Source organism: Populus alba, chromosome 13 (assembly GCF_005239225.2).
Source record: "Populus alba chromosome 13, ASM523922v2, whole genome shotgun sequence".
NCBI classification, from domain to species: domain Eukaryota; kingdom Viridiplantae; phylum Streptophyta; class Magnoliopsida; order Malpighiales; family Salicaceae; genus Populus; species Populus alba.
The window spans coordinates 5134048-5152252 of NC_133296.1; the positions used below are offsets into that span (position 1 = coordinate 5134048).

Genomic DNA, 18205 nt, shown 5'->3' on the forward strand with positions numbered 1-18205 from the left:
ATCATTTCAGATGGTGATTATGGAGGGGGTATGTTTGAACATAGGCAGGTGATAATAAGAGAATTGTCTGCATTTGTTACAATTGATGCATTTAGGTCTTGCATGTATTATATTGAATTATAAAGATTTTGATAATACATCTATTGTCTCAATGAGCGAGATTTTTATGACTAACATCTCTTCACTATCCTACACACCATGTTTGTTATGGTGGTGGGGGATATATGGCTTTATGGAATGTAAATGATTGCTTACATCTGTTAATTGCATGCAATACTTAGGGAATGAAATCATCAAACTCTTTTATCATGAATAAATTTTTTTCAAGGTAGAAGGAAGTGGAATATAGATGAGGGAATTGCTTTCATTTTCCTGTTTATCCATCTCTCTTCCAAGTCATTCATCCTGTATAACTTCTAACCTCCCATTCACAATGTTAGTTTCTCAAGTTTCAATTTAGGTTATCTAACTATTGAGTTATGCTTAAGTCTCATGTATGTTATCCTTTACATTATTGAACAATGACTATAAGCTTTTTGTTAGTGTTAATGGTACTTTGCCTTGACAGAGAGATGAAAGATGATGCATAACATTTTTTGTCAAGTGCTAAAACTTCCACTCATTGTTATACAATCCAAGTTTTTTACTTATTATGATCGTTGGTGTGTGGTAAATTTGATGGATTAGGAATGTAGCGTCTATTTTGGATCAGGAGAGGTCTAGCTTCTGGAAAATCCTTTGAAAGTCAGTTGCGTATATGTTATTGTCTAACATTAAATAACTACAAGATAATGATTTTCCTTTGGAATTAATCTGGATTTGAAACGCATGATGGTTGATATTTTTTTCTGTTTACTGCGGTAGGCCTATGGATTTATGATGTTGATGTGGAATATGTTGGTAATGAACTTTCACAGGTTTGTTGTCATGGCATAAATGGGTCAACATATTGTTTGCTATATTGATAGATATGTTGACATGATAAATTATATATTGATCATGTCGCCATATTTATCAATATAGCAAACAATATGTTGACAATCATGTTATCAAAACTATCGACTTTGCCTAGCTAACATGTCCTTGTATCAACACTATAATTTTGCAGGCTTGTGGTATTCTATTGATGATCAATAAATTTTCATTGCTATATGCTCCACACCTTGGCTGTTTGGGTGGGAGAGAATATATGGCCTTGAAGAATTGCTTACTACTGTTGGTTGCATCTATGAAATACTTGTGGGAATGAATTTATCCATCTCTTCTTTTAGAAAGACGTCCTGTTTTTTAGGCGTTTTAAACTAGAAGGAATTGGAGGATTGATGTTTGAATTGCATTTGTTTTTCCTCTAATTAGCTCCTCCTATATTTCATCCATCCTATATATCTACTGACTTTAATTTCACGATGTCAGGTTTGTCAAATTTCAGTCTTGTTTATTTGATTGGAGTTGTGTACAAGTCCCTTGTAAGCAGTATATAATTGTGATGTAGAAAGCGATGCTAGTGTTTCTTGACTTTGTCTGATGGTGTAGCTTTTAGCATTTTATTGGGGTTAATGATACTTGCCTTTGAAAGAGAAATGAAGAAAGATGTTGATACTGTCAATCGCTGCACATTGTTAGACAAATCCAATGATTATTACATCCTCGGATTGATGGCCTGTGCTGATGGATCAGTGAAGGAGCATATGTGTTTTGGATCAAGGACGGACCTGTGCCGTGAAAATTCTCTGAAAGTCGATCGCTTATGTAATATTGTCTAACACCAAAAAACTAAAAATTAAGTATAAAAATCCTTGGGAATTCATCTGGGTATGAAATGGGCGGTGCTTGTATGTATTTTTCGAGCGTTTGTGCTGTCAATCATCCTCTATTACCTGCAATGTCATAACTAAAAGAACCTGCTTCGCCTTTGCTTCTGCAAACCTTGTCAACATTAATGGTTGCGGGACATTGCTTTTGTTTTACCTTTTTGTGAGGACCGAAGGACTTTTCTATCCTGTTAAAACTTTATTCTTAGGACCGCTGGACCCTCATATAATGAGCGATTTTATATCACAAGCAAGCTAAAAAAAAAGAAACATTATACAATCTCTCTGCTTCCTGCTATCACGTCTTCCACAAGATGTGGAAATGGTTTCCAACTGATCTAGGTTTTGCTTGGACCTTTTTTACAAGCAAATTCACTAACCCTTTGCAGGTTGTGCGAGGAAGGCAACAAATGCATCCATGGCCATTTCTAAAAGGGCCCATAGCTGTAACACCATAGTCAACTATGTCACAAACACTTTTAACACATTTGACGTATGCAGGTCCGATATAAACTAATCAGAAGAGAAATTTTCAGTACTAATCAATATCTTCTTCCCTTGAAGGCTAAACTTTGAAGTGGTTTCAGTTAGTTTGGGCATGGGATATGGAATTTAGAACTGCCCCCCATGGAAGGTTTGGCCAAAAGCCCAGTTTGGAGGAGCCACATTGCTGGAGATGATAGATCGTCCATCACTTGTTGTGACCTTGAAAGAGAGTGCTTGACCATTCAGGTAAGAATTGCTCTGCCAATTTTGGCCCCAATTGCGAGACATTGGCTGCCAACCAGTTCCAGATCCTTTGATGGAGACCGACACAACATCGCCGGCACCACCAACATTGGTTATAAGGACAAGGTTGAAGTATGAATGGCCATTTATAGTGAACCTGATTCCTCCAGTTTTCCTACAAGCAACTCTGTAAACAAAATAAAGATTGTTTGGTTCAGTATATTGTGGAGATTTTAGAGCAAAGTTGAGTCATATTTATATGATGATGAGTAAGCTCACCTTCTGTATAGAACAGGGACAATCCCTGCTTTGTAACGAGCTAGATGTTGAAAAACAGGCTGAGAAAGATCGAAGTGTTGCGAAGGAGGATTGCACCACCCTCCTGCACTGTTTGGAGGGCAAAAATTTGTTGCTGTGACTATGATAGATCCTGAGAGACACCACCTGGCATCATTTACGCATTTGAGTTCGAAGCAAGCTCCACAGGTTAGTCCATTCTTGAATAAAGCTGTGCTTAATGCTGCCGTGTTTGTCCCATAACCTTGGCTGTAGAGGTTTCCATAACCACAAGCTCCTCCTATATATTGTAGCATACACATGAATTGATTTAGCTATGAACTACCATATAGCAAAGAGATATGTAGACTAGCAGGTATCTCATTGGATTTTGGTTCTTACCCATTGTGCCAGAAGCATCACCACCTCCATAGAAGGTAGCATGAGCATTAGACCATCCACCTCCATAGCCATGAACTGTTTTCGACATGGTTAGGAAGACTACGAAACAAACTCCAAGAAAATCCATTTCCTGCAAAGTAGCAGCAAAAGAAACACAGTTTGAGATAAGGATTCTTTTTGCAAGTGGGAAAAGAAAATCATTGATAACTTTGTGCTTACAATGGCCTAATAAATTTGAACTCAAGAAATCAGCTTGGAAAACACAAGTCGATGAATAGGAAAAGGCAGGGAAGAAGATGGGGAATGAACCTGTATTTATAGATGTTTGTGGAGAAAACTATATGCTATCCTAAGGAGGAGAGTTTTGCCAAAAGGTAGTGCTATGCTACCAACTTTATAATCTTGACATGTAGAATTAAAAAAGAAGAAGAAGGTAAGTACAATTAATTTCAATCTCCGAATGGCAAAGAAGGTTGCTCTTTCCCTTCCTCTGTCTTTCTAGGTTCAGGCTTAGAAAAATTTATTAAATTATTTTGAATGCACCATATCAATAATACAGGAGGTTGTCTATAAAATCATTTGAAAAAGAATGTAGCCTCATTTGGTATATAGATTAGCTTAGGGGATATCTTTCCTTAGAAAATATTATAATTGACTGTTATATGAAATATATTTCAAAACATTTGAGTTTTTTAAGCTTGATTTCTTACCATTAATTGCTTTTGTTATTATTGGTAAATTAATTTTGATTTCAAAATTTTAAAACTATATTGGTTTTAAAATGTATAAACTTTAAGGGGTTGGCCTAGTTGTTAAAAAGGTTTGTTTCTTTACTTTACTTCCTAGTTTCAAACCTTGGAGTTAATGTCCATAAAAAAAAAAAAAAATATCAAATGCATCTAATTCAAATATGTGGTTTGGAATTGTGTTTTAAATAGTGTTTCATGAAAAATAATTAAAAAAAATGTTTAAAAATTAATTTTTTTATATTTTCTTATTATTTTGATGTGCTAATATTAAAAATAAATTTATTTAAAAAAATAATTATTTTAATAAATTTTTAAATAAAAAATATTTAAAAAAATAATCATTGCTATATTTTCAAGTTTTAATCCTACTACAAACTAACACAAAAATACATTTATGCCGGAAAAAAAAAAGCTCCAACACCTGATTTTGTAAACTTCAACATTGTTTACATGTCTAAAGTTTAATTTACACAAAGAAATGTGTAAATTTTTTATTTTATTTTTATTATGTTTTCCAACACACATCTCTCGTATGCTTAGAATTTCAAGTTTTTTATTTTATTTTAAAAAAAATTTAAATTATTTTTTATAATTTTAAATCTTTTTACATGTTAATATCAAAATTAATTTTTAATTTTATTAAAATATATTTTTAGATAAAAAAATATTTTAAAATATCATCGCTACTATAATCATAAACATATGATTGTTTCTGCACCATTATAGAGACTTCTCTCTACTGCTTGACATCATTTAACATGTTAAATGTATTGTTGAAAGTCAAATTCCATCATACCTTACAGCATAACAGCCTGTATACATGCTCTTTTTGGCCTGCCTTCTGTCCTTGCTATACATCCAAATTTAACCTAATCTTTTCAATACCCTAATATAAACCTGTTTTTGCATGGTTACCTATCTTATTCTCCCCTTGACGTCTATAGGGAATCCTTACTGAAGTAGAAAAGTTTCGGATTTCTTAAGGAAATTGTTTGAATAAATGATTGGATGTCTGTTAAAGTTAACTAGAAAGATAAAAAGATCGCACCGACCAAGTTCTTTGAATCTCTAATTTTGAGTGGATAAGAGTAGATGCATAGATGTTACTTTCTGAGTTCCTGTTCTGATGTTCTTTAGTGTGTGTATTTATTTTTGTTTTCTGGTCTACCACTCCTTGACGTCTTTGGAGGGCAGAAAGTTGAGCTTCTGACCTTTCACATGCTGTCAACATACCAAGAGAACATTTCTGCTGTTCAAGAGTTAGCTGAGAACAAAGATATGTCAATGATTTTGGTGCTCTACTTGTTGCAGGCAAAACCTTACCATGAACATCATCTGGTAATCAAGGAAACAGTTTTACCGCTGCTAAGAAAAGAAATTTCTCTTTGGAAACATGTTTTCCAGCGCTAGCACCCGAAGGCAAAGAACAAAATACAGGCTGCTGCCTGCCTGCGTTGATAAAAAGAGGTTTGACAAATGTCTAATCATATTTCTGTGCACGTGGGAGACCGTCCATGGTTGAAAAGATGAATTATACTGTTTCTGCACCATTGATGAATGTGTCCCATCATGCTTTCATGCTTTTCTTAGCTGTGTCCAGCTGATGAGCCTTAATGCTTTCTTGCTGCAATTCTATTTAAAGAATAAAGCACTTCTGATCTTTACAGCTTAGCCTGTAGTTAGCAACGAAATTATTAAGCTGTGCTAATCATTTTCAGAAATCTTGGATATTGGTATGGAGATGCATCAAATCATAACAGAAGATTTTCTCTACCAAAGTATTCTTCACTTCTGATTTGCTATTTCAAGCTCTGCGCATGTTGCTGGTTGCAGATTTCTTCACCCAGTTAACCAAAAACATTGACTGATTAATAATCAAGCTTCATGTAAAGAATCCACGGAAATATGTAATCTCTTGGAATCTTTTGATGCCCTCAAAATCCCCATGCATAGAATAATGAGTAGCTGGTAGATATGTTTGACAAACAAGCTACATAAGAAAAATACCAAAACATCAGAGCAGCAAACAAGCTACAGCACATGGATACATCATCATTGCATTTCCAAAGGGAACTGTCCAAAAGCATCAGTTAGAATGGAAGTTAGGGGGAATATTTTTGTATCTGCTTCTTTTACCTAATTCATGTTCCCGCGTTTCTATTGATCGACTGCTTAATTGATATGGAAGAACACTCCAGTTCTTTTTTTTTTTTTTTTTTAGTTTAATGTGGGTGTCCGGGCCAGCTTGCGCGCACCTCGACTAATTCCACGGGCCCTGAAGTTAACGACCATGTAAGCCTCCAGTAGCCATCATATGAGCAACTTCAGGGCTTGAACCTGAGATCACAGAGGAAGCAAACCTCTTGGTCCTAAGCTCTTATCACTGGCCACCACCTAAATGGTTAGAACACTGCGGTCCTTTGGGTACCTGGATAGGCTTCCGTACCTAATCAAAGTTGAATTATTCTCCCATTATCTGAACAAAGATGTTTAGTATTTTTATGCTAGGGAAAATGGTTGTTAGGAGTAGAATTGTGGGTGGCAAATCCCAAGTGTTCTTGTCATCAGTGACTATTCTAATGAAAAAAAAATGCAGCAGACAGTCCAAGGAAGCGTCTATTGGCAACAGGAAATGGATAAATAAATAAAAAAGTCCAGAGGAAGATAACAGATCTGAAGAACAATACCTAATTGCACATGGGATCACATGGCCACTGGCTCAAGCTGTAGAATAAGAAGTAAAGGTGAGCCTAGGGACCTAATTTCGAGACACCTTAATAGCTAGGGCATATAATTTGGCCCACGTTTTATCCAAAATACAGGGTCTTCTCATCGTGGTTTACAAATATGGTTTTCCAAGAACAACTCAAAGCCACATGAAGCTAGAAAGTACCCACTCCTCCGAATCATGGAGAGCCCACCGGGTTTTCTTGTAGACTTTTGTGGCATTAGCCACTCAGAGTTGAAGCCAGCAAGCTACTATACTTTAGAGGAGGCAGGCATGTGGGTATATCATGCAAACCTCCAGATAGTGGCATGCATTGAAATAGATTTAGACTTCACACAAAAGGGAGAGAATAAAAAAGAGAAATGGATGTGCGCCACCACCATATATTCAGGCCACCACCAGCTTGGTGGAAATCTGTCTTAAATTGATTAGTAACCTTGACAAATAATGAGCAATTTAGTTATTTATCACCCCTTGCCTGCACACTCCTGACAGCAGCAACCAACAAGCTACTGTGTCTGATGCCCGCGATTCATTACTGTTTTGGACCAACATAACCATGCAAGCGGACTCTGTTCTCAGCTCTCATTTGGATTGACCACTGAAATCCATGTCACTTAGACTTCCAACACCAGGGGGCCTAAGCCAAGTAAAATGCTCTGGTCTTTAAAAATGGATGCAATATTTGCTAATTAATAACTCGAAGAGTTGAAAATAATGAATGAGAGAACTCACATGGATAGTCACAAATAGTCATGAGTCAGAGAGATCTGCCACAGCTTATATATATAAATTAACAACATGCAAGGGTTCTTACCACTGTCTTGAAAAATGAACCCAAGCAGATTTAAAAAGGTATCATGAAAGATTCATCAAACATCTAAATCTTGAAATCTACTTGCGAGTAATTACATACACGAGGCTACTTGACAAACATTCAGTGTCAAGCTGGTTTCTGGCTAGAAGAGGAACCAGTCTTCTGGAAAACCTTAGCGTTGAAAAGTTCTTTTCCAGCCTTGAATGTAAAATGCCTTCTAAGACGACAGGTTATTGAAGACCCGTTGTCGTTCCGTGGTGACACTGTACATGGCCAGTTTCTCCTCAATCTGTCCTTGATATGATAAGAGGCTTCCGTATTACTGTTACTACCCTGGGCCTCAGATATCACCACCCCTCTGCTTCTCCGTACAGATCTTAGAGCCATCTGCAAGGGCTCTGAAACTGGTGGGGACTCTTCAATTGATCCTACGGTTTTCAAGCACAGGGGGCAAGGAGGGTCATGAATCTGGGTCTTTGGAGTGACTTGTTCCAGACATTCAGCATGGAACACATGGCTGCAGGGTAATACCCCAGCAATGGGCATGTCACTACCTCTCATGATTCGATGTGAGCTCCAGGGAGATTTTTGCCACAAAAGTTTTCCACAAACTCCACATTTTTGTTCCACTACAGGACGACTAGGGGACCTCAGACTCTCCATATCCATGTGCTCTGCAATGTCAAACCTTTCTCCATCAATCCCCAGATCATAACTGCTGGCACTGCTCCATCTAAAACCCTCTCTTCTAGAGCTTGCACTGGGGTCTGGTGACGTCTCCAACTTCTGAAGTTCAGTGAGGGTTTTATGGAACTTATAATCAGCACTTGAACTGTTATCAGGCCAATGAGATGGCGATATCCGATCCTCACCTGGTGTTAACCTGCCAAGACTACTGTTATCCACATCACCAAAGTTTTCACAATCTGACACAGGGTTGCGAAATACTAAAGGATAAACAGCTTTTGACATGTAGGAGCGTTGATTTGAAAAGTTGCGACTGGAGAAAGCAAATGGTCGCTTGCTAGTTGATTCCCAATGGCTGGACTCAGAAAGTGAGGACGGGGAACCAAAACCAGGGGATGTCACACTGTTTCTGATGGCAAATCTTCTCTGAAACATGAAACACCAGAGAAGGAAAATGTCATGCAATAGAAACTTTTCAGCTGGTTCTAACAAACCAAAGGAGTGTAGAAGTAAGTCACCTCAGTGGAGCATGGAAACCAAGTGGTCTGGGATCTTGATCCTGGAAATTGAAAATATGTTAAAATACAAACCTGTAAAACAGTAAATAATAAAATCGTCCAGATATCTGGCACAAAACCAGAAACTCAAGCAGCATAACACTGCTGGATTTTATTAAAATTAACTACCAAAAAGCTAGACATTTTCCTAAACATGAGTTTGCAGACATGCAAAAAAGATAAGGATTCCTGATCATACACACAAAAGAAGCCTTGGATGAAAATTCTCTTGTGATCGAAATCCACCATCAATATAAATTAATGCACAAATTTCACTTAATTATTTTCAACCATCTAATTTTAACTGCAATATAATCATGGATTTTGCCTCAATAAGTTTTTGTTTTCAAATAATAAATAATATTCTTAGTTTCCAGTCAATCATTTTGGCTTTCACAAAGGTTATTTTATATATATGAGGCATTATATATAGCTATTGACCAACTTTGGTTGCCATATTAAGCATAAAGAAGGGGGATAGGAAGGTCTAACTTCCATTCTATATAAAAGAAATTACATGCACCACAGAGCAAAGTATCGATTATGAAAATGATATGATGGAGGAATCTAAAACCTATCCAAACTCCATGCAACTGCTGGTACATGGGCTAAATAACTTGCCTCCAAATAATGAGTTCCTCTTTTTACCTTACTTTCTTTGGTTAGGTAAAAGTGAATAACTTACTTGACTGTAATTCATGGTTAGGAAATAACATGTAAAAATACTAATAATAAGAAGAAAATGGGTACCAATAAAGAGTACAAGAGAGGTCATATCAAGCTCGATAGCATATTTCAATAATTATTAACAAATGGCTAGCTTGAAAAGAAGCTGCAAAGAGAATGAGAACTGCAAAACTGGTCAATTTATATATGTTGTCAATTTCTCATTATCCTAATTGCAATATCTTGCTGGTTTCTAGTCTAAGGTCCCTTTGATGTAGAATCTCATGGTATTTTCAGTAACATGCCCAACATGCTAACATATTACTCAGTGTCTTTTCCAACCCAATATCTCATTCTGGATAAATCTTGTTTACATTTGTAGACATCACCGCTTCCCTCAGTTATTACAAGTATAAATTTACAGAACACCATGCTACCAAATCACCTTAAACACGACCAGTTGACCGTGAAGAAATCATATGAAATACAATTACTCCCTGCTGAGAAGCTGAGGATGCCCTTTCTCAGCATTGCCTCTCCAAAACGAGAGTATCAAATTGACATTTTTCAAACCCTGGATGCCATTAGGAATTTAAAGATGGATAACATAAGATAAAAAGTTAAACATGATTTGATAAATGTGATTAAATTCAGAAACTCTGTAGTTTATATAAAGTTTTTGTCTAAAAAGAAAATGAGAAAAGCAAGGCCTGCAGAGTAGGTAATAGTTTAAGAAACTTCTACACCACTTTTTTTTTCCTTCTAATTTTCTGTCCTCAGCTTTATGATTTACCATTAACATGAGCTGCATAATAAAAAAAATGGTGTGGAATATGAGCATTAGATTTAGAATGTGAATCTTAAGACAAACAAGAGAATGAATCCCTGCAGAAAAAAGAAGGTAATCTGCGAACAGAATTGGGCAGGACACACAGCCTCTGATAAAGTTTCCAGAAAACTAACAGAACATCCAGCGGATTTTCAGCATTCAGGAACTAAATGGCATCGTAGATGAGAAATGACCTAATCAATACAGATTTTATATAATTAGGATATTCAGTTAATTTAAGACTTGATTCACCAAGAATGATAATTAAAATTACAATTTTCTATTGTTAGCTGACTAGTGTTAGAAAACCTTTCAATAATGGTTTTAACAATCCCTTAAATGATAAAAAAAAAAAAAAAAAAAGTGATAAACAGCTTGAACACACACAAAAATATATGAAAAGGAACTGGACAAAAACCTCATTTTTGCACTGCTCCATCAAAAAACAAAACCTCTAAACAGGACTTGCCCTTGTCATGATGGGTATACTAGTAGACAAGATCAGAATACCATGAATCTAATATTGGAGAAAAAATTTATTAAGATTACCTCCAGCAGTAGAGACTGCAAGGTCACTAAGATTAAATTTTTGCACTGGTGATGTCCATCGGGGCTCCTGAACATTGTCAGGTGTGCTATCTGAATAAGAGAGTGCACCATCAGATACAGAATGATGATGATTGGTATACCGTTCACTTCCCACCCAGCTTCTGCTTCCCCTACTATTTGAGGAAAATGATGAATCATGAACTGCACGAGACCCATGTGATAAACCATCTGACCGTAACCTACAATCCCACATCCTCAATGGAGGAGGTGAGAAACTGGAGTTTATTCGCCAATGTGGTTCACCATGATTATTGGAAGAGTCCCTACCAGTGGCAGGTGATTTTTCTCCATGTGGCCCAGCGGCCACACAACAGAGTGCACCCGTGTTAGCTATTTCTATTAGCACAACAAAGTTGTTTTGTAATTAAGTTAAATACAGTTATGGTCAAATGAAGGTCCACATGGGCAAAGTTACTAAGTTGGGTATAATGGCAACACTAGTTCTGAATATTGCAACCAAGGATCACTATGTATGATGATGACAGAAATCATTGAAGGTAGCTGCCACCCAGTACTTTGGAATCGTCATAGGAGGCATATCAGATTTCCATTCTGAATCAACCTATTCAAAACCTCAGCATGCTTAGACAAGTTGCTGAACAATTATGATAATTTCCGATGCCAAGTTCCACCTGAAGTCTGCCCTTCTCCGCTGCATTTATCCAATTGCACCAGTTTAACAACTGAACTAAGATGATACGTTCAAGAACAAAACAATCATCACATATTCCACAATGATAAAGAAACAATATTCATATTAAGGATCTAAAATTAATCAACATTTGAATACAAGTCTAAAGGACACCACAAAATGCTTATTACTTCAGTCAGAGACTGAACTCTGATAGAACACTAGTCAATGACATGAACAAAAAAAGACTTCAAAAGGACAAATGACAACAAATGCTGCTGTATAATCACTTGAAAGGGCCATTATGCAAAATCATAGTAAATACTGGACACCTAGACCATTATCCCAGTGATAACTAAAAGGTCCTTTCAACATGAAAGAGGGCAATAAACAAACAAGTAAAATTATGTTCGAATACAAAATTATGTTTTCAATTCTATATGCAAAATAACACTAATTTACATCATTAGCACAACAATGCAAACAGTGCCTGAATTATTACCTTCTATTTGCAGAAAAAAGTAATAATAACAGAGAAGATGACACCACAACAGCCCCCAAATAAATCAAATCTTCCAAACATTTAATTATAACCAAAATTAAAATTGACACCCAAAAAGGTAAATCTTTCTAAACTCAAATTTCCATTAAGAAACAAAGAGAAGAAACACGCGAAATCAACATCAATTAAAACACCCAATTAACAAAACTGTGCCAAACGACACCACAACACCCCAGAAAAAAAAATAAACCCGCCAACCCTTTTCATATTTCCAACCAAAATGAAGAAAATTTCCCAAAAACAAAACAAAATAAGGCCATTTACATATAAAATAAAAAAAATGGTTCAAGAAACAAAGTACCTCAAAATGCCAAAAAGAAACGAACTTGATTGCAATTTGCACAGGGAGAGATAAAAATGAAGAGAAGAAACGAAACCCTAAGCTTAAGAGGTTGAGGCTTTGATAATTGGAGACTAATTGGAGACTAATGAGGGTGTAGTTATAAAATATTCACCTTGTGGAGAAATGAGACAAAAGAGAAAGCAAAAGGTAGGAGCTTTGAAAGGGATGGGCATAACACTGTTCCTATGCTTCAATTTTTTTTCCCTTAATCAATTAAATACTTTATAAATAATTATTATTGTATCGATTAATTGTATAATTAGTATGGGCATCAGGTATTTAAATTTATGTAATCCTTCACTTTAAAATGATTTAAAATATAGAAAAAGATAATTTAAAATTAAAAAAATAAAAATAATTAAAAACACGATGTAATGAAATGCCACGCTGTATCTTACAAGGTTGGATTTCCAAACAGGTAATGTAATGATTATAATTTTATACCCTTGCAATAATGAATCAGATTCTTGTACTGTCCCAGAGGCACATACACAGCTTCCTAGGTATCGCTTTGCCATCAGATTGGCCGCGGTCTGATGCTTTTTTCCTTTTTCTTTTTTTTTTTCCAAATGGGATTTAATTGTTTTAAGTACAAGGTTAAATCTTTTGATATTAAATGGGATTTAATATTTAGTCTGTTTTATTGTAAAGTAATTAAAAAATATATAATAAGTGCTTAGTAAATATTTAAAAAAAAAAACATATTTTTAGATGTTGTGTTTAGGAGTGAGAAAAATATTGAAAATCAGATTAAACAGAGAAAACTGAAAAAAAAAATAACTTAAAAAATCGAATCATGAAAAAAACTAATTAAAATTTTGAAAAAACCAACCGGTTTGGTTCGGTTTTGGTTTTATAAGCTTGAAACTAAAAAAGCTGAACTGAACTAAACCGAATCCAAACTAGAAAAAAAAAAAAAACCGAGTCGAATCAGAAAAAATTAAGGTAAAACAAAAAAACCAAATCAAACCGGTTTGAATCAGTTTTTGTCCTCAAAAACCAAGCCGAACCGAAACGAAACCAGTCAGTTTGAACCAATTTTGGTTTGGTTTTAGTTTTTTTTAAAAAATAGATTTGATTACTTTTTTTAATAAAAATCAAATCAAACTGAAAATGTTAATATATCCAAACGGTGAATTCATGATTTTTTGTAAATAATTTTATGAATTTAATTCTATATTTGTTATATTTAGGCAATTCAATTTATTTGCTCTCAATTATTAACAGACATCCATTTGCTTTGTTAAACCTTGAGACGTCGTTTCTTGGATTATTTACATAATTGTAAATTTTTTTCTTTTTAGATTTTACAAGTTATGTTTTTATTTTTTCCAGGTTTATGAATTTTTTATGTTTTGTGGACTTTTTATTTTCTTCAAAGGTTTAAAATTTAAAAATTAGTTTTTTTAGGCTTTTGAAACATAGCAAAATGATGTGTAAGAGAAAATATGAACATACAAGGGAAAATGGATGCATCAATTCAATTTTTTTTTATTACTTTAAGTAATTTAATGATCAAATTAATTATCAAGGTTCAGCTTTTGTATATAATGTATGTTTAAAATTGGTGTACTTTTAAATGATATTTGTTATTGATTTAAAAACAGTTTATAGCTAATACCTATTTTATTTTAAAAAATAACACATGTTTGACTTAAAAAAAAAAAATTACTTTAAAAAACAACCAGGGTACTCCCTTGGTTTTAATCAAAATGGGTAAATAATACATTATTTATTGTTGTTGTTATACTATTTTTTAATGATTTTTCTTTTGTATAAATTGTTTTATGGAATCTACTTTTTAACTCATGGTTTTAAAACTCGGCTCAAGCTGGAGGATTGACTTCGGTTCAGTGGACCCGGTGCTAGAACAAGGTTAGGTTGAAGAAAAAATAGGAAAAGGAAAAACACGATGTGACCCGGCTAACCAGACAGGTTAACCCGACGACTCGATTGCAACCCGTTAACTTTTATTACTATTTTTACTAAAACGACGTTGTTTTGATTTTTAAAAAAATATGACCTAGACAACCCGGTGACCTGGTCAAAACCCGAAACCCGGGTCTTAGAATGAACCGGCTATCAGGCTGAGTCTAAAAACCATGTTTTAACTTGTAAGTCAAGTACTATATACTTTCATCCTAAAATTAGTTTATGGGGTTGTTTGGAATTGGATTTCAAAAGGTATTTTTAAAAATCTTAAATTTTTTTATTTAAAATAATTTATTTTTATTTTTAAATTATTTTAATATATTAAAAAAATATATTTTAAAAAATAACTATTATTACCCTTTCAAATACCCCTAACTATCATATATTAATCAGTCATTCACTAAATCAATAAAAAGGTACACGTTAAATTTTAGAAAATGAATCACAAAAAGGCCAAAAAAAAAAACCTTAAAATAAAGGAAGAAATTAAATTGTTTTTTGTGGGTTATGCTCGGATAATTTAAGAAAACACACTTCTCTCTCTTTCTTTTTTTCTGATATCTTTTTTACCTCTTTCTAACCCCTTTTCTAAAATTCCACGTGTCATCTTCTGGTGGTTTAGTGCATGATTGGTCAACCTTAATCCCTCAAACTAATAAACTTGGATAGGTGGGCACAGTCTTTAATGAAACCATAAATTAAAGGATAAAATCCATAATATCCACACACCCACATGGCAAGATCATAAAAAAGCAAGGGTACAGTGGGAAAACAGGCTATTTATCCCATTAAAAGCACACTTGCTTATTGTAAGATATATTTTTTAAAGGCTAAAATAACAACTTTCTTAATTATTATTTAAAAAAAAAAAAAAAGAATTACATGTGCCAAATATAATGGCGTTTTAGGAAACTCTATTTTAAAAATTTTTTTCAAAATCATTGATTTGCTTAAATGATATATATATATATATATATATATATTAATTTCTAAAATTAAAATAACTCTTGTAAAATATGCAAACACATCATGTAAATTTAAAATTTATTAATCATGTAATCTTGAGGGGTATAGCTCAATTAGTCAGGTCCAGAATTTATTTTTCAAATATCATTAGTTCGAGTCCTACAAACCTCGAGGCCACCGGGAACTTACATGATTATTAACTTCAAGGCTCGTGGAATTAGTCGAAGTACGAATAATATAACCCGGACACCCACATTAATCTAAAAAAATAAAAAAAGTTATTAATCATATAATATAAATAAAATATGTTTAGTATATTACAATCTTTATTAGTCATTTTATATCTTAAAAGCACAACAATAAAATTTAACTAATCATTATTTAATGGCTTTAAAATAAACATTTACAAGCATAACACAAAATAGAATCTCATAGCGTATATTAAGTAACTAGTAATGTCATATAATTATTTATTGAAATTCATTTAAAAAATAGATATAAGAAAGAGAAAAAATAATAATGTATTATAACCTATAAAAATAATTAGAATATTTCCATCTGAAATTTTTATTTTCTCTTTATATTTATCTATTTTTTTAAAAGTAAGCTTTGAAAAGTATATAATAGAATATCACCGGATATTCCTTAGTACCCTGAAAAAAAATAACACAACCAATACAAAATATTGTTTTTGCGTCATAACATAGCAGTGAACAACACGACACAGTGCAATAGCAACAACAGAACAACACTTGAGGTCTTGGCCTAGCGGTTGAAGTGACTTGTTTCCTTCATTTGCATCCTGGGTTCAAACCTCACCGTGCACGCCTGTCACCCCCGCGGTGCTTTACATGCTCACTGGGTTTGCAGGATATTCAGTGAGCCGTGAGATTAGTCGTGGTGCGCGTAAGCTAGCCTGGACACCCACGTAAATAAAAAAAAATAAGTCAATAGTTATGGAATAATAAGAATTTGTTCATTGATAAACAAAAAATATATAAGCACAACACATCATCAATATATAGATGCAATGTGTTGCACCTCAGTGGATGTCGCGGCAGGTGTCTAGGAAAATATCGTGGAGGAGAAGCTCCCGTGGGTCTTGTCAGGGTGTGTGGCTGAAAATCGAGTTCGATTATGGAGTTTTTTATGTGGCCTGGCTCGTTTGGTTTGTGTGGGGAAGATGGTTACTGTTACAGACTGGGGAGGGAGAGGGTTAGGCTGCCATAGGAGGAGGCTGGTCTAGAAAAATCTCAGTGCTGATTGTGCTGGTGTTCGTCCTCTGAATTACCGGTGGTGCATGTTTCCGGGATGGGGGGTTTTTGGTATTGGCAGTGTCTCTTGCTGCAGGTTTTTTGAGAGGCTGCAATGGTGAATAAGAGCTCCCTGTGTTGATGAACGCTCTCCCCTGTGGTATCAGAGGTTGGTCTCCTGTGATGGTTGAAGGTCTTGGGTTTTTGTTTTGACGGCGAGGATAGAGGCGTGGGGTGGAAGGAAAATTTTGCAGTGTTGGTGGAGAAAAATGGGGGAGGAAGAAAATTAAAATTAAAATTAATCAGCAATTAAATTAAATGATCTTCAATGCTATATATATATAAAACCCTAGTTTTAGTAATTATAAATTGATAATCTTTAATGCTGTCAAGAACTAAAATAAAAAAATAATATCAGCAGCTATATTCAAAGAAACAATACAAAAACCCAACCGGATTAAGCTATGACATTATTTAATAATAAAGTTTAACTAAAAAATATTAGTATCCCTAGCATTACTCATTTTCCAATATATAAATTCAATTAAAATAAGGGTTTTCTGGTAATTATTGATAAGGTTTTCAATAGTGATAAATAGATCTATTTTTTTCTTCATTTTAACACATAAAAAAGTCATGGAAGATGTTATAATTATAAATCTCACTCCATATTTATTATAAAATCTTATTAATGTACTACATTATCCCTTAGAGTGGCGTTATTCCTCACTTCATGACATGTTATCCCCACTTATAAAATTTCTATAAAGATAAAAATAACCTTATTTAATGCGTTTCTTGTATTTAATTAAAATCTTCAAAGCAACAAAAACCTTGAAATGACTCTTTTTATCATTATTTAAAAAAACATGGATTATGCCTAAATATTAAGAGTTGATTATGCATAAATATTATTTATTATATTTTTCAAGATTTCAAGTCACATAAAATATTTTTTCTCATAAAATTAAAATTGCTTGTAGATGTTGCAAAGGTGAATGGTTTTGGTTTTTCGAATTACAGTCAATACAGGCCAGTTGCTAACTTGCTATCTTTTTCTAATTTATCATTAGCATTTCTATTAAACATAGATATAAGAGCCAAGTGCCACGTACAATATTTTAAGGTTTTTTAAGGAAATTAAAATCCTTAAAATATATATTAGTTTTAGAGATTCAGGGTTAATTATACCTAAAATAAAAATAAAAACCACTTTTATTGTATCCTTTAAAAAAAAAAGTTATCTTAGTTATATATTTTCTTCTAAATATATTTTATACATGTCATTTATTGTCTAAATTATTTTCTAAGCATATTTATAAGTCATTTATTTTTTGTCGATATTTTTTGAGTTATCATCATGCACTGATTTAGAAGTCTCACTCTTCAATATAGAGTCACCACCTAGTTTTCTAAGGTTTTTCAAGGAAACTAAGAATCTTAATATATATATATATATATATATATATATAATATATATATATATATTAGTTTTAGATATTTAAGTAAGGGGCTAGTTATATCTAAAAAAATAAAAATCACCTTTATTACATCCTTTAAAAAAAAGAGTTATCTTAGCTATGTGTTTTTTTTCTAAATATATTTTATTCATGTTATTTATTATCTAAATTTTGTTCTGAGCTTATTTGTGATTTATT

General features: G+C 33.7%; 2 protein-coding genes across 4 annotated transcripts; both read right to left on the minus strand.

The window, feature by feature from the left end:
- Nucleotides 1–2332: 2332 nt before the first annotated feature.
- Nucleotides 2333–3588, minus strand: LOC118036396 (expansin-A10). 2 transcript variants are annotated; one of them, XM_035042072.2, is made up of 4 exons: nucleotides 3438–3588; nucleotides 3219–3348; nucleotides 2820–3117; nucleotides 2333–2727 (listed from the first exon to the last, which is right to left on the minus strand). In XM_035042072.2, exons 2-4 carry the CDS (start codon nucleotides 3343–3345, stop codon nucleotides 2424–2426), a joined length of 729 nt encoding a protein of 242 aa, XP_034897963.1. In that variant the 5' UTR covers nucleotides 3346–3348; nucleotides 3438–3588; the 3' UTR covers nucleotides 2333–2423. The 2 variants fall into 2 exon arrangements, with proteins under 2 accessions (XP_034897963.1, XP_073260189.1); XM_073404088.1 differs by having other exon boundaries at nucleotides 3219–3448.
- Nucleotides 3589–7435: 3847 nt separating this feature from the next.
- LOC118036395 (uncharacterized) lies at nucleotides 7436–12520 on the minus strand. 2 transcript variants are annotated; one of them, XM_073404019.1, is made up of 4 exons: nucleotides 12355–12520; nucleotides 10801–11499; nucleotides 8718–8758; nucleotides 7436–8625 (listed from the first exon to the last, which is right to left on the minus strand). In XM_073404019.1, the coding sequence occupies exons 2-4, from the start codon at nucleotides 11051–11053 to the stop codon at nucleotides 7639–7641; spliced, it is 1281 nt and encodes a 426-aa protein (XP_073260120.1). In that variant the 5' UTR covers nucleotides 11054–11499; nucleotides 12355–12520; the 3' UTR covers nucleotides 7436–7638. The 2 variants fall into 2 exon arrangements, with proteins under 2 accessions (XP_073260120.1, XP_034897961.1); XM_035042070.2 differs by having other exon boundaries at nucleotides 10801–11512.
- Between the last annotated feature and the right edge of the window lie 5685 nt (nucleotides 12521–18205).

What these genes read in the sequence shown, in the direction of transcription:
- LOC118036395 (XM_073404019.1), bottom strand. Translation starts at nt 11,053, where the DNA reads ATGTGGGATTGTAGGTTACGGTCAGATGGTTTATCACATGGGTCTCGT. An exon ending in TGCAGTCTCTACTGCTGGAG is followed by an intron (nt 8,759 to 10,800) that starts GTAATCTTAATA and finishes TTCAATTTCCAG; the next exon opens with GATCAAGATCCCAGACCACT. An exon ending in GGTTTCCATGCTCCACTGAG is followed by an intron (nt 8,626 to 8,717) that starts GTGACTTACTTC and finishes TTCATGTTTCAG; the next exon opens with AGAAGATTTGCCATCAGAAA.
- LOC118036396 (XM_035042072.2), bottom strand. Translation starts at nt 3,345, where the DNA reads ATGGATTTTCTTGGAGTTTGTTTCGTAGTCTTCCTAACCATGTCGAAA. An exon ending in TGATGCTTCTGGCACAATGG is followed by an intron (nt 3,118 to 3,218) that starts GTAAGAACCAAA and finishes TACAATATATAG; the next exon opens with GAGGAGCTTGTGGTTATGGA. An exon ending in GTCCCTGTTCTATACAGAAG is followed by an intron (nt 2,728 to 2,819) that starts GTGAGCTTACTC and finishes TTTTGTTTACAG; the next exon opens with AGTTGCTTGTAGGAAAACTG.